The sequence below is a fragment of the Solea solea genome, chromosome 8, assembly GCF_958295425.1.
Source record: "Solea solea chromosome 8, fSolSol10.1, whole genome shotgun sequence".
Lineage (NCBI taxonomy): Eukaryota > Metazoa > Chordata > Actinopteri > Pleuronectiformes > Soleidae > Solea > Solea solea.
In genome coordinates this window covers 6,802,010-6,813,095 of record NC_081141.1, presented here as the reverse complement: position 1 = coordinate 6,813,095, position 11,086 = coordinate 6,802,010, and the positions used below count along the sequence as shown (strand labels likewise).

At 39.8% G+C, this 11,086-nt stretch overlaps 1 protein-coding gene across 1 annotated transcript in view; it reads left to right on the top strand.

The window, feature by feature from the left end:
- Positions 1–11,086, top strand: part of gcn1 (GCN1 activator of EIF2AK4) — a 29,481-nt gene continuing 18,395 nt past the window's right edge. Inside the window, exons 1-24 of the mRNA XM_058635643.1 lie at positions 1–64; positions 1,157–1,259; positions 1,359–1,422; positions 1,670–1,801; positions 1,994–2,102; positions 2,244–2,342; positions 2,520–2,654; positions 2,754–2,931; positions 3,018–3,092; positions 3,616–3,744; positions 3,827–3,877; positions 3,985–4,083; positions 4,868–5,041; positions 5,137–5,289; positions 5,761–5,853; positions 5,952–6,027; positions 7,398–7,557; positions 7,700–7,889; positions 8,099–8,223; positions 9,078–9,256; positions 9,898–9,991; positions 10,073–10,186; positions 10,275–10,473; positions 10,564–10,716. Coding sequence (XP_058491626.1) covers positions 47–64; positions 1,157–1,259; positions 1,359–1,422; positions 1,670–1,801; positions 1,994–2,102; positions 2,244–2,342; positions 2,520–2,654; positions 2,754–2,931; positions 3,018–3,092; positions 3,616–3,744; positions 3,827–3,877; positions 3,985–4,083; positions 4,868–5,041; positions 5,137–5,289; positions 5,761–5,853; positions 5,952–6,027; positions 7,398–7,557; positions 7,700–7,889; positions 8,099–8,223; positions 9,078–9,256; positions 9,898–9,991; positions 10,073–10,186; positions 10,275–10,473; positions 10,564–10,716 — 2,902 coding nt within the window. The 5' untranslated portion in view covers positions 1–46. The remainder of the gene's footprint in view (positions 65–1,156; positions 1,260–1,358; positions 1,423–1,669; positions 1,802–1,993; positions 2,103–2,243; positions 2,343–2,519; positions 2,655–2,753; positions 2,932–3,017; positions 3,093–3,615; positions 3,745–3,826; positions 3,878–3,984; positions 4,084–4,867; positions 5,042–5,136; positions 5,290–5,760; positions 5,854–5,951; positions 6,028–7,397; positions 7,558–7,699; positions 7,890–8,098; positions 8,224–9,077; positions 9,257–9,897; positions 9,992–10,072; positions 10,187–10,274; positions 10,474–10,563; positions 10,717–11,086) is intronic.

The window sequence follows — 11,086 nt, the reverse complement described above, 5'->3', positions numbered from 1 at the left end:
CCCGGAAGTAACCCCCTCAAGTCCTTCCTGCATCAAGACCGGCAAGATGGCAGCGGACACGCAGGTTTGTGTGGCTGTTTTTTTAATAGTGTGTTGTCTTCATACACAACGATAATAAAGCACATAGGCAACCAAAATCGAATTATAACGAGTGTCGCTTCATGGAAGTGCTGTGTGTGAGTTTTGGTGTGTTAGTCGAGAAACGAGAGAAGCAGGCGGCTAAACTTCGCCAGTGGCTAATTAGCATCCTGTTAGCTCTGTGCTACGTAGCCCTAATGTGTGACTGATGAGAGCAGCAGCAGCGGCCGCTGTAGCTGTGGATTGGAACCTTTTGTTACGGAACTTGATTTAGTGGAAGTGCTATGCATTTCCAATGTTACATTTACGTTAAATATTCGTTATACAGTGATTGTCAATTCTAACGATAAAGCAGATGACTGGTGTCAATGCTTTGGTTGTGGTTTTGGCTTTGTCAGACATAGAGTCATGGGGACTTGGTCTTAAATTACAATACATATATGGCATGGCTTGGTGCCACCTTTTCATGTCTTGGATCTTGGACTAGGCAATAAGCGAATTACATTATATAAACCCCTCAAAAACAGTTTAGTAACGTTATGCCAGTCAATTATATCTCCCCTTTAATACCAATTGGTATTGTATTTTATATCATTGGAAAGCCTGATTAGTCACCTTTTACAATGAGGTTCAACTTTGTTGGACAATAAATGTAGATTCTTGTGTTAGTTATGTTCAGCCAAGAATTTACAATAAAATTACATATTTCTTGCTTGTAAATATTTTATTGTGTTTTCTTATACCATAGATTTTGCCTTAATACAAATATGAATACAATTTTGAGAAGAACAATACATAACAAATGTTATCTCATACTACATCATCAGAATTGTACATTTTTAAGAGGTCCATAGTCTGGTGTGAAACATGCATAAACTGAAAAAATGAAACGTACATAGGACACAGACATTCTCAGAACAATGTTCTATTTTACAAATTGTCGCTCCTTGACTGTGCTTATTTGCAATTACTTGAGATTATCTATCTGTTCTTCTCACACGTCTGTAAGATGAGGAAAGTGTCACTGTTGTTTAGGTCATAAGACTAGTATTTGTATTAAATGTGACTTGTGTTTCAGGTTTCAGACACGCTGAGGAAATTTGCAGCAAAAGTGACCACAGCAAGTGTGAAGCAGCGAAAGGAGATATTTGGAGAGCTGAAACAGTGTGTAAAGGGCAAAGGTGAGGGATTTTGTGTTATCAAATTTATTACACAATGAAAAGTATGCTAAAAATGTCAGCTAAAATGTTGTTTTTTTGTTTTTTCATAATGCCTTGTAGAGTTACCAGAACCTGCCATCAAAGGACTATGCAAGCTCTTCTGTCTCACGCCTCACAGATATCGGTAGGTTTATGAAATTATGCACTTTCACCTACTATAAATATCAAAATTCAATGCTCTTGTTAGAGGTTTTAGTGACAATGTTCACACTTTTGTCAGAATATTAATGATTAGCCAGCTTTTGGCCACACAACTCTGTGGCATTTTATTCATAGTTTCACAGTTTCAACTAGTGAATGCACCGTGAAAGTAATGTAGTGGACAAAATGTTATGAAAACCTCTGCATTACGGATGTGTTTTACTTTTCAGGGATGCTGCATCACGCAGAGTGCTGCTTTCTGTCATCAGCCAGCTGGCTGAGAGTCAGCCGGACTTCCTGGTGACCAGTCTCCTTCATTGCCTGCTCAACAGTGGAATCATCAGCAAAAGCGGAGAGCCCAGGTAGTGCTCTGACCAAGGGTCACTTTATAACTGTGACTTGCTTGTAAATTTCAGCTTTTACAAAATATGTCCCTGGACATTCTCATTCACCCATATAATAGTTGACATGATTAAATGATTAAAAATAGTTTGGAAGTTGTTTTTTTCCTGTTTCTTCCCTTCTTCTTATCTTTTCCGTTGTGGTATTTTCAGTAAAAGCACAGGCTCTGCTGCCTTCATTGGCCTGTCATGGACAATCCAGTTAGTCTCATCTGTGTATTCTGCCCCAGAGGAAAGAGAAGGACACCTCTGGAAGAAAATGGTCAGTGTTATCTGGAACAAATAAAAACAATGTTTACATTGAAACTTACAGTTATCACCAAAGTATCAAATGTCATTGCCACTCAGGATTGGTCTTTTTGGATGTTGATATCATGCTTGCATGTGTCTTCCTTTCCCTTAGGTGGAGGTTCAGAGCCTTCTTGTGGCTGAGGTTGTGGGTGGAGCTAAGACCATCGCTCAGAAATCCAGTCTCAGAAATCTCAATCACCTCTGGGTGGAAGTGAGTGTAGTAAACACTGGCAGTGATGTGTAATATCAAAGTTGCTAGAACCTTAATCATTTCTGAATGGTCTTTTAAATTCTGATCTTAGTGGGCCTTTAAAACACAAGAGACCTCTGTGATATTTGAATATATGTTTGTCATCTCTAAAGCTCTGACATGTGTTGTGTTTAACAGAACCCTGGACTGGTGGATCAGTACATCAGCACACTCTTGATTCTGGACCAGAACCCTACAACTCTGGTCCTGCTGGGGGTGTGTTTAGACTTCTGCTCTGCTCAGAAAGACAAAGCCACTATAGAGAAGCATAGGGTGAGTTGTTTTATTCCCAGTCTCATTTGTAACCTTACATATTTTATTATGTGCTGCGACATTAGTTACGACATTTAATCTGTGTTTTTTTTCCCCCAGAGTGCCATGTTGGACTTGTATATAAAATCAGTCCTTTTGAGCAAGACAAAACCACAGCAGCACATTTTGAACAAAAGCAGCTCCTTGATGCGTCATGTGACTCACTCTGAGTTCAAGGAGCTGCTGCTCCCCACCCTGCAGAAGACAATGCTCCGCAGTCCAGAGAATGCCATACAAAGTGAGGCGCTTTCAGTTTCTTGTGACTAGGATCAATTCTGTCAGCTCTCATGTATTTGATTACAATGTTGTCTGCTCTTTCTCTAGCCCTTTCCTGTCTGCTGTCTGCCGTAACTCTTGACCTCAGTCAGTACGCGATGGACATCGGAAAGGCCATAGCAAGTAAGGCCTGAATAGATGCTAGGCTAATTTAGTTCTGTAAAAGAGACACATTGAGTGAGTTACATCAGCCAAGAAAGTTTTGTTTTTACCTGTGTCTGACTGTTTGTTTTTGAGCAGAATAACAGAAAAAGTAATTGAGAGATTTTCACAAAACTTAATATAGAGTTGGGGTTTCGGTCAGAAAGTACCCTATTAGGGCCAGGTCGTACTTTCCATATTCACATGTCCGTAGAGATCCGTGTCACATACATTTCATCACCTGTTTAGCCTTGCAGACCCATCACGGACTAAAGTGTTTCCGCATGCTCCCTTTAGCACAATAGTCCAGTCCAGTTGGTGGCGCAAAAGAGACATCCTTGAGGTTTGGGGTAAAAGGGCTTATTCAGGAGTTAGCTTAGCTATAACTTAATGCTTGATTTGATTTAATGGAACTGCTGGCCCTTGGTGGAGGTATATTAGAGATATAACTGAGTATATAGTCATGTGTAGAAAATATAATTACCGTATGCTTGATGTATTTCAGGCCAGCTGAAAGCCAATAATACCCAGCTGATGGAAGAGGCGGTCCAGGCCATGCAGAACCTGGCCCAGCAGTGCAGTGATCCCACCGCTGTGCAGGACATCATCACACACCTCTTTAAGATTCTCGGAGGTAAGATAATTAATCACTGATTAGACTTGGTCTTATTCATGTTTGGATTTACTCACCTGAAACACAACTCTCACGTTTGCAGGTTCAGAAGGAAAACTCACAGTTGTAGCTCAGAAGATGAGCGTGTTGTCAGGTACGAGGCCTTGCAGACTATATTTATGTTAATTATGACCTATCCATGAGTTACAAATGCAAGCGGACCTGTTTTTCCACCTGAAATGTTCTGTGCTATTGTTGCAGGGATCGCCAGCTGCAGCCATCATGCTGTGTCAGGAACTTCGAGCCAGTCTCTCAGTTCTGCGGTCACTGTGATGTTCATCCCATATTTACAGCAAGAAGGTATTACTGCTGTGTTTTCATTCTGACAAATCCTACACCTGAAAGAAAGTCATGAAATGACCATGATGTGTCATAAGACATTAACTAAAAGTATTTAATTGAAATACTGGCTGAAAATGGTAAAGCCAGTTTATCTACAATTTCAGTTTTCATTTGGGGCCTGCAAAGTGTGCTAATGTTTTAGTTTGGTGTTTTCATCAGGGTTTGAATGGCTTTTTGAAATTCTTGAAAATGCTTTAAATTGTTGTTGTTTTTTCAAGGTTTTAAAAGTGCTTGAATTTTGGATAAGGTGCTTAAAAATGCTTGAAATACTGATAGAAAAAATGTTGTAAATAGATGATGGTGTGGATCATTTTCTCTGGGACAGTGAAGCCTATATGCGCCAGCCAAGTTCTATCTCCTCCTCTCACTCATACACGTTGTTGGTGGATATTTAACTTGTTAACTTGTTTTTTTACAATCCATTCTTGTCTCATTATGTGATAAATCTCCACTGTTGCTGCAGCAGACACACTTTTACTATCAGTTACTGACATGTGAAAATGTATCCAATGGGTTCAATGTTTTAAAGTGAGATTGTTAAGTATGATACAATGCATGATCACAGTGTAATGGCATGTGTAAGTTCTGTGTTTCAGAAACGCTCTACAATGTTTTGAATTTGGATTGCAACTTATATTTTACATATATCCTCTTTTAGACAATAACAGCCTGTAATGCAATTGTTTGAAAGGTCAAACTATAATGTTTCACGTCAGTGCTGACTTTTCTTTGTTTTCTTTAGTTCACGAGGGCACCTTAGTGCACACAGTTTCCGTGCTCTCACAGTGGAGTAGTCGTCTGACAGTAGAAGTTCCCTCTGCTCTCTTGGATTGGTTTAAGAAAGCCTTCACCCTGAAGACCTCCACCTCTCCGGTCAGACATGCATACCTCCAGGCCATGGTTGGGGCCTTCAAAGGTTAGATGCACAGTAGAGTCTTGCCTTCATGTCTAGATCTAGATGGAGTGATTGAGTACAACACCAGTAACCATTTTGATTTCTCTGGTCTGAAGGTGACACTCTGGCCCAGGCCTCTAACCTCATGCCGTTGCTTCTCCAAACGGTGGAGAAGGCACTGGCCCAAAACTCCCAGCATGCTCTGCTTGCAGAAGGAGTGGCAGCTTCTGTTCTTTTGAGTCGACTGGCTCTACTGGAGGCACAAACAGGTGAGGCCTTTGTTTCTATATTTGCATTTACTTATTCATCAACATTAGGGATAAACATAGGTATCAAGGATTGTGCGGGTTATGTATCATGAAAAAAGTTGTCTAATTGAATATGTAGTTGAATAAGTTAATAATGAGGTTGAAAGGGCTCTAAAACTGTTATTTTTTGTGATGAAATGTAGTATTAAAGGTAATTTCTTACATTTGTATGATTGAATTAGCAAGTATTCATATATTTCATAACAATATGAAGGGTGGCAAGATTTTTCAGGGCAAAGATTTTCTTTGTGTCCCTGGAATAAAACAAACAAAAGATTTATATGATAATCATTATTTACCATTTGGTCATTGTTTTAAATAGTGGTATGTGTTCAGAATTCCACTGTCATTGCATCTTTAATCATGTCTTTTGGAGAACTTAAAGCAAGAAAGGATATACAGCTGATGAGGATTTCTGTTTTATCTCTGCAGAAGCAAAATTCAGCAACTTCTGGAATGTGATATTAGATGAGAAGAAGCCACTGTTCACCACAGAGAAATTCCTCTCTCAGGCCAGTGAAGAAAGTAAGGCCGTTTTTATCAACAGCATCACAGCAGAAACACATGGCTTATTTATAATGTCGAGACCAAGTGATTTTCTATTTGTTTCTCTCTCTCTCCAGCTCTGCTTACAATGCTGCTGCTCTGTGAGAGGCTCTTCTTGGACCACGCCCACAGACTTAACACCAGCAAATCACAGTGAGTCTGTCCTTTTGTTCACTTACACACGAGATTGACCGTGAAAACATCTTGGCACATTTACAAAGAAGGACCATATTATCAGTGAGACTAATAAAGGATGACCTTATCTTCACTTATAAATTCATCATTTGAAACTGTAACATCACACGTTTACACTCATCTAAACCAAATATGATCTCCTCCACTCCTCATACTTTTTTCTGATTTCTGTCATGTTAAAATTATCATCAGAACAGAAAGAGCAGCAGCAGTCCAGTATGAATTTCCCTTAAAATCATTTGCTTTATTTTTTTTATCACACTTGCACAACTGTATACTAGCATTACTGCTAATGCTAGATCATCAACAAATAATCAGTCACTTTGTATTACAAGTTATTGTGTATTATAGTATAACACATTTGCAGTTAAATTAAAAATCTCATTTGTGGGAGGAGGGAGAATTGTTGCAATTAATAAACACTTAAGATACAGTGTTGCATTAAACTGCAATTGATTTTATATCAACATAATGATTAGAAAATGATAATTTGGGGTGGGTTTTTGATGTGACTAAAGTATTATATATTATATTCCTTTATTTGATGTTAGATGTACTGCAAATGTGCTTTGAAAACCAAGTTTATCGTAGATGCAATTTATGAGACACTAACTACTTTTTCGTATTTTGATTAACGTTGTATTTTTTACAAATTATTATAATTGCTTGCACTTTTTCTTATGTTTTGTAGAGTTTGTTTAGAGAGGTTTAGTGAGTGGTGGGCATAAATATTTGATTATTCATTTAAAAATAAATTATGCTTTTTGTGAGTATATTAAAAATATACACTATTAAGAGAATGATGATTCTTTCTCTTTATCCTCCTGTCACTTGTGGCACTTCCACTAAACAGTTTTGGCATTTTTGCTTTTCCATGAGTGATAGTACCTGGTACATTTGTTAGTACCTGCTCTGGCAAGGTTCCAAGTGAGCTGAGCCGATACTATATGTGATGTTGACAAACCAACGGCCACAGGTTGGTCAGAGAGTGGCGTCACTGGAAGAGTCATGAGCGCAATGTCCGACACAAGAATCAAACTGAAAAATGGGAACTGTTGTTAAATGCCAATCAGTTAAAAAGACCTAAAAATCCTGAAGACATGCATTAGTCTCCAACATCTAGCAAGGACATGTCTAAAATCTCAACGTTTAAATGAGGAGTCTGGTGTATTTAGCGAGAGCACTGTCAAAGTGTTGATTGCGAGCAGTCGTATTTCAGTTCAGTGACTTTGTTTATTTATTGCTAATTTGTGTTTTTTTTTTTTTTTTTATCCCTGCAGTTCTTTAATTGTTTGTTGGTTTCTCCTGCTTGTGACTGTGTTGTTTAGGATGTATCATCACACCACTGTTGCAATCCTGCTGTCTCGGAGCTGGCGTCTAAGGAAGAAGGCACAGCAGACAATCAGAAAGCTGCTCTCTTCTCTGGGTGGATCGAGTCTTGCCCATGGCCTCCTGAGAGAACTCTGTGTGGTCATCAACAAACATAAAGTAAAGACTCATACACCATGAAAAAGACAATACACCAGTATAAATACAGTACTTTCTGTCTTCATGTTTTGTGAATACAATCTGAAAGTGAAAGAACAACTTAGTTATTGTAACTGACTGACTGACTTTTGTAAATTGTCAGGTTTTACCCCAGGACGCTTTGGTGTCAGAGTCAGGAGAGCTGACTGATCTGGGTAAAAGCTATGTTCCTCCTCGGGTCCTGCTGGAAGCGCTGTGTGTAGTTTGCTCTGCTGCCAGCCAATGGAGCGACCCTGTGGAAGCAGAGAAACTAGCCATGGACCTACTCATCATCACTCACCATCCATCCATATGTACGACAATGAGTTCTTCTCTAGTGTTTTACTGCAGTTAGTCTGTAATGTTGCATTATTGTTAGTTTCGTTCCCCTCATTCGTCAACTCTTTGACAGTGAGTTACTATGCAAAATTAATCTTGTCAATAGGTTTTTCTGTATTAATGACTGGTTATTGATTCCGTCTCATTCTTTGCATCTCATCCTATTCATGTATGTCTCTTTCAGTTGAAGCTCGTCAAGGTCTGTGGCCTATTCTGCTCTCATCCATGAACATAAAAACAGAAGAGTTTATCGAAAAGAAGATGGAGCTGATTCTGCCACATCTGCTGGAGGCCGATGCTGACAACCAGGTCTGACAATAATTCATTATTGCATTGACATTGTCCTTAAAGTTCACAAAATTGATTTCTGTGGATGTATCAAGTTGTTTGAAGTTGTTTGAAGTTTTTTCTCATTCTACATATATGAGACATTGTTATTGTCTCGTACGGATATGCTTTACACTTGGACTGAACAATCTGGGGAAGTATTTGTGTTTTTGTTTGTGTAAAGATTAGATTTAGATTTTTCTGATTTGCCATTGTTTTTCAAGCTCCAGTTCAGTAATTACTGTGTTTTTAAAACATGACGGAGCATTACCACATTACATGCAAGGATAAGAGTTGCTTTCAGTTTCGGCTTGGTACACGGATGCTGGCTCTCACAGATATCTGTGCTGCCAGCAGGGACAGATTTTTAGCCACTTAACAAAAGGCTCACCTAATAAAATCCTGCTTGAGTCTCCAATAGCTTTAGATTATGTTGGCTGCTTTATTTCACTGTTAGTCAGGCTTTTCTGGCTGGAAACTGAAGTTTGTATACTGTACTCTCCCCCACACCAAAACCCATAGAGAAAATCTGAATTTACTTGTGGGGACACAAGAGCTGAAAGTTTACTGCTGCCTCATTTGGTAAGTTTATGTCACTGCGCTAAATCCAAATGAAGTACTTTGAATGACAAAGTCACAAATGAACACATTTGAACTTACTGATGGAGACGGCAGACGATCAACAGGTCCTGTGTGGATTTTTGTGTGTGTGTGGGAGACTGATTTACAAACTTGCAGCTTACTTGGCAAAGTAAAAACCTGAAATATCCCTGTGAGTATTTTGCCTTTACTTTACATGATACACAGATTTTTATTGATCATATTTGTCTCCCCAGGCGGCAAAAAATGCTGTTGGCGCCCTCTGTGTCCTCTCTCCAAACAAGATGTTACCACGGGTGATCAGTCGCATCATTGAGGGACTTTCCCAAACTGCCTTACTTCAGGTCACCAGGCAGGAGTATGCCATCATGCTGACACCTGAGGGAGAACTATACGACAGCAGCAGCATTCAGAGGTAACACACAGGCTACATCCACATATTTCTTCATATTACTTGTCAAGTATTCTGCTTCCAATATGCCTGGTGTCCACACTAGCTCAGCATTTTAGAGCTCCTAAAATGTAGAAGGTTGAAAATGTTGCTGTTTTGCCAGTTTAACTTGTTCGGTCTTTTAGTTTAGACAGACAGAACAGAAGCAGACCCCCTTGTTTTTATTGAATTTTGCGAGACCTTTTGGCACAAATATCTGCATTTGCTTCATACCTGGTTCTTAGAAGCCACCACTCCGCTGTCAGAGATCAAGTTTGTGTCTCATAACAAAAAATCCCTGCTCGTACTTTCCACTTGATATTGTTTCTCATTAGTAATACAAACAGTTGCAGAGGAGAAAATCCACTTCCTGATTACACCAGCATGTGCACTGAGTGTACCTGAATGGTCAGGTTATATACATTGTCAGGTATGCTACTATAGATGCAGATGATTTCTGAAAAGGACCTAAAAATGCTTGACTGGACGCAGATTATGTTTAGTAGTAGGATAGTTGTAGCCCCAGTCTATCTAACCACTGCTCACTTTAACAGCAATCTTCAGATTTTGTTTTTGTTTCCGCGACTTTGACTCACTTCTGTCTCTCACCTCTGCTCTACGTGCAGTGCCCACGAGGAAAGCACCAAGAAAGGCAACATGAAAAGAGAGAACAAGGCCTACTCTTACAAGGACCAGATCATTGAACTGGAGTTAAAGGAGGTAGAGTGCAATTACCATCAGTGCTCTGTGATGTGGTGTTTATGTCTGAAACATCACTTTGATTTGTCTTTACTCTTACAGGAGCTTAAAAGGAAAAAAGGCATCACAGAAGAAGTGCAGCTTACCAGCAAACAGAAGGAAAGGATGCAAAACCAGCTTGATAAGGAATCTTCTATTCGAAAAAGACTTCAAGGGGTATGAAACCAAAGTCTGACAATAAATGAATAGAATTTTGAAGCACATCTTTTTAAATGTTCTCCTTGTTTGACCTGTGACTCACCAGCTGGATGCAGATTTGCAGAGTGTGATTGGTCTGCTGGAAGCTGTTTTGGTGGAGAAACCAGCTCAGCTCACCAGGGAGTTGCCCGCTGTCTTCCAGGTCCTACTGCCCCTGCTACAGTCCCCTCTGGCTGCTCCATGCATCCAGCAGGTCTTCCTGGACATCGGAAAGGGCCTTATGCCCAAGCACCTTCACTATCTAGGTACATTTTAGTCTTGTATGGTGTAAATAAATACAGATTTGTCTCAGCCGCTCAATTAAATGGCATTTGTCGTCTTTTAACCTCTTCTAGCTGTGCTTGTTGGTCACGTGACTCTGCGGCTGCTGAAGCCGGAGTGTGATCTTGACGAGGCCTGGGGGCAGGAGGACCTCAACACTGCAGCTGTTCGTACTATAATGCTGCTGCACAACCAAACTGTCCCACAAAGAGAGAGCAAAACCGGTGGTGAGCACAGACCTGGAAACCAATCTTAAAGTTATCTTTCGTTCTAAATCATGCATCAACTTCTGTCAAAATCATGCCAAATCAAAATCACCGTAATGTAAAGCCCTGTTGGCCAATCAGAGGACAGGCAGACAAAATATCACACATTATTCTTTTAGTCAAACAACAGTTGTGCACTACAGGATAGGAGAATCGTCTGGACTTGTAACATGGTCCAGCCCGTCTCCCTCTTCAGCTTATTAATCTGGGATATGAGAAGAAGTACACATTTTCTGCAGGAGAAGCATAAGAACCTGCATTCAACATAGAGAACAAAGTGTATAAGAAAGTCTGTGTGTTGAACATGGATGTGGCATCTCTTCCTGCTGTA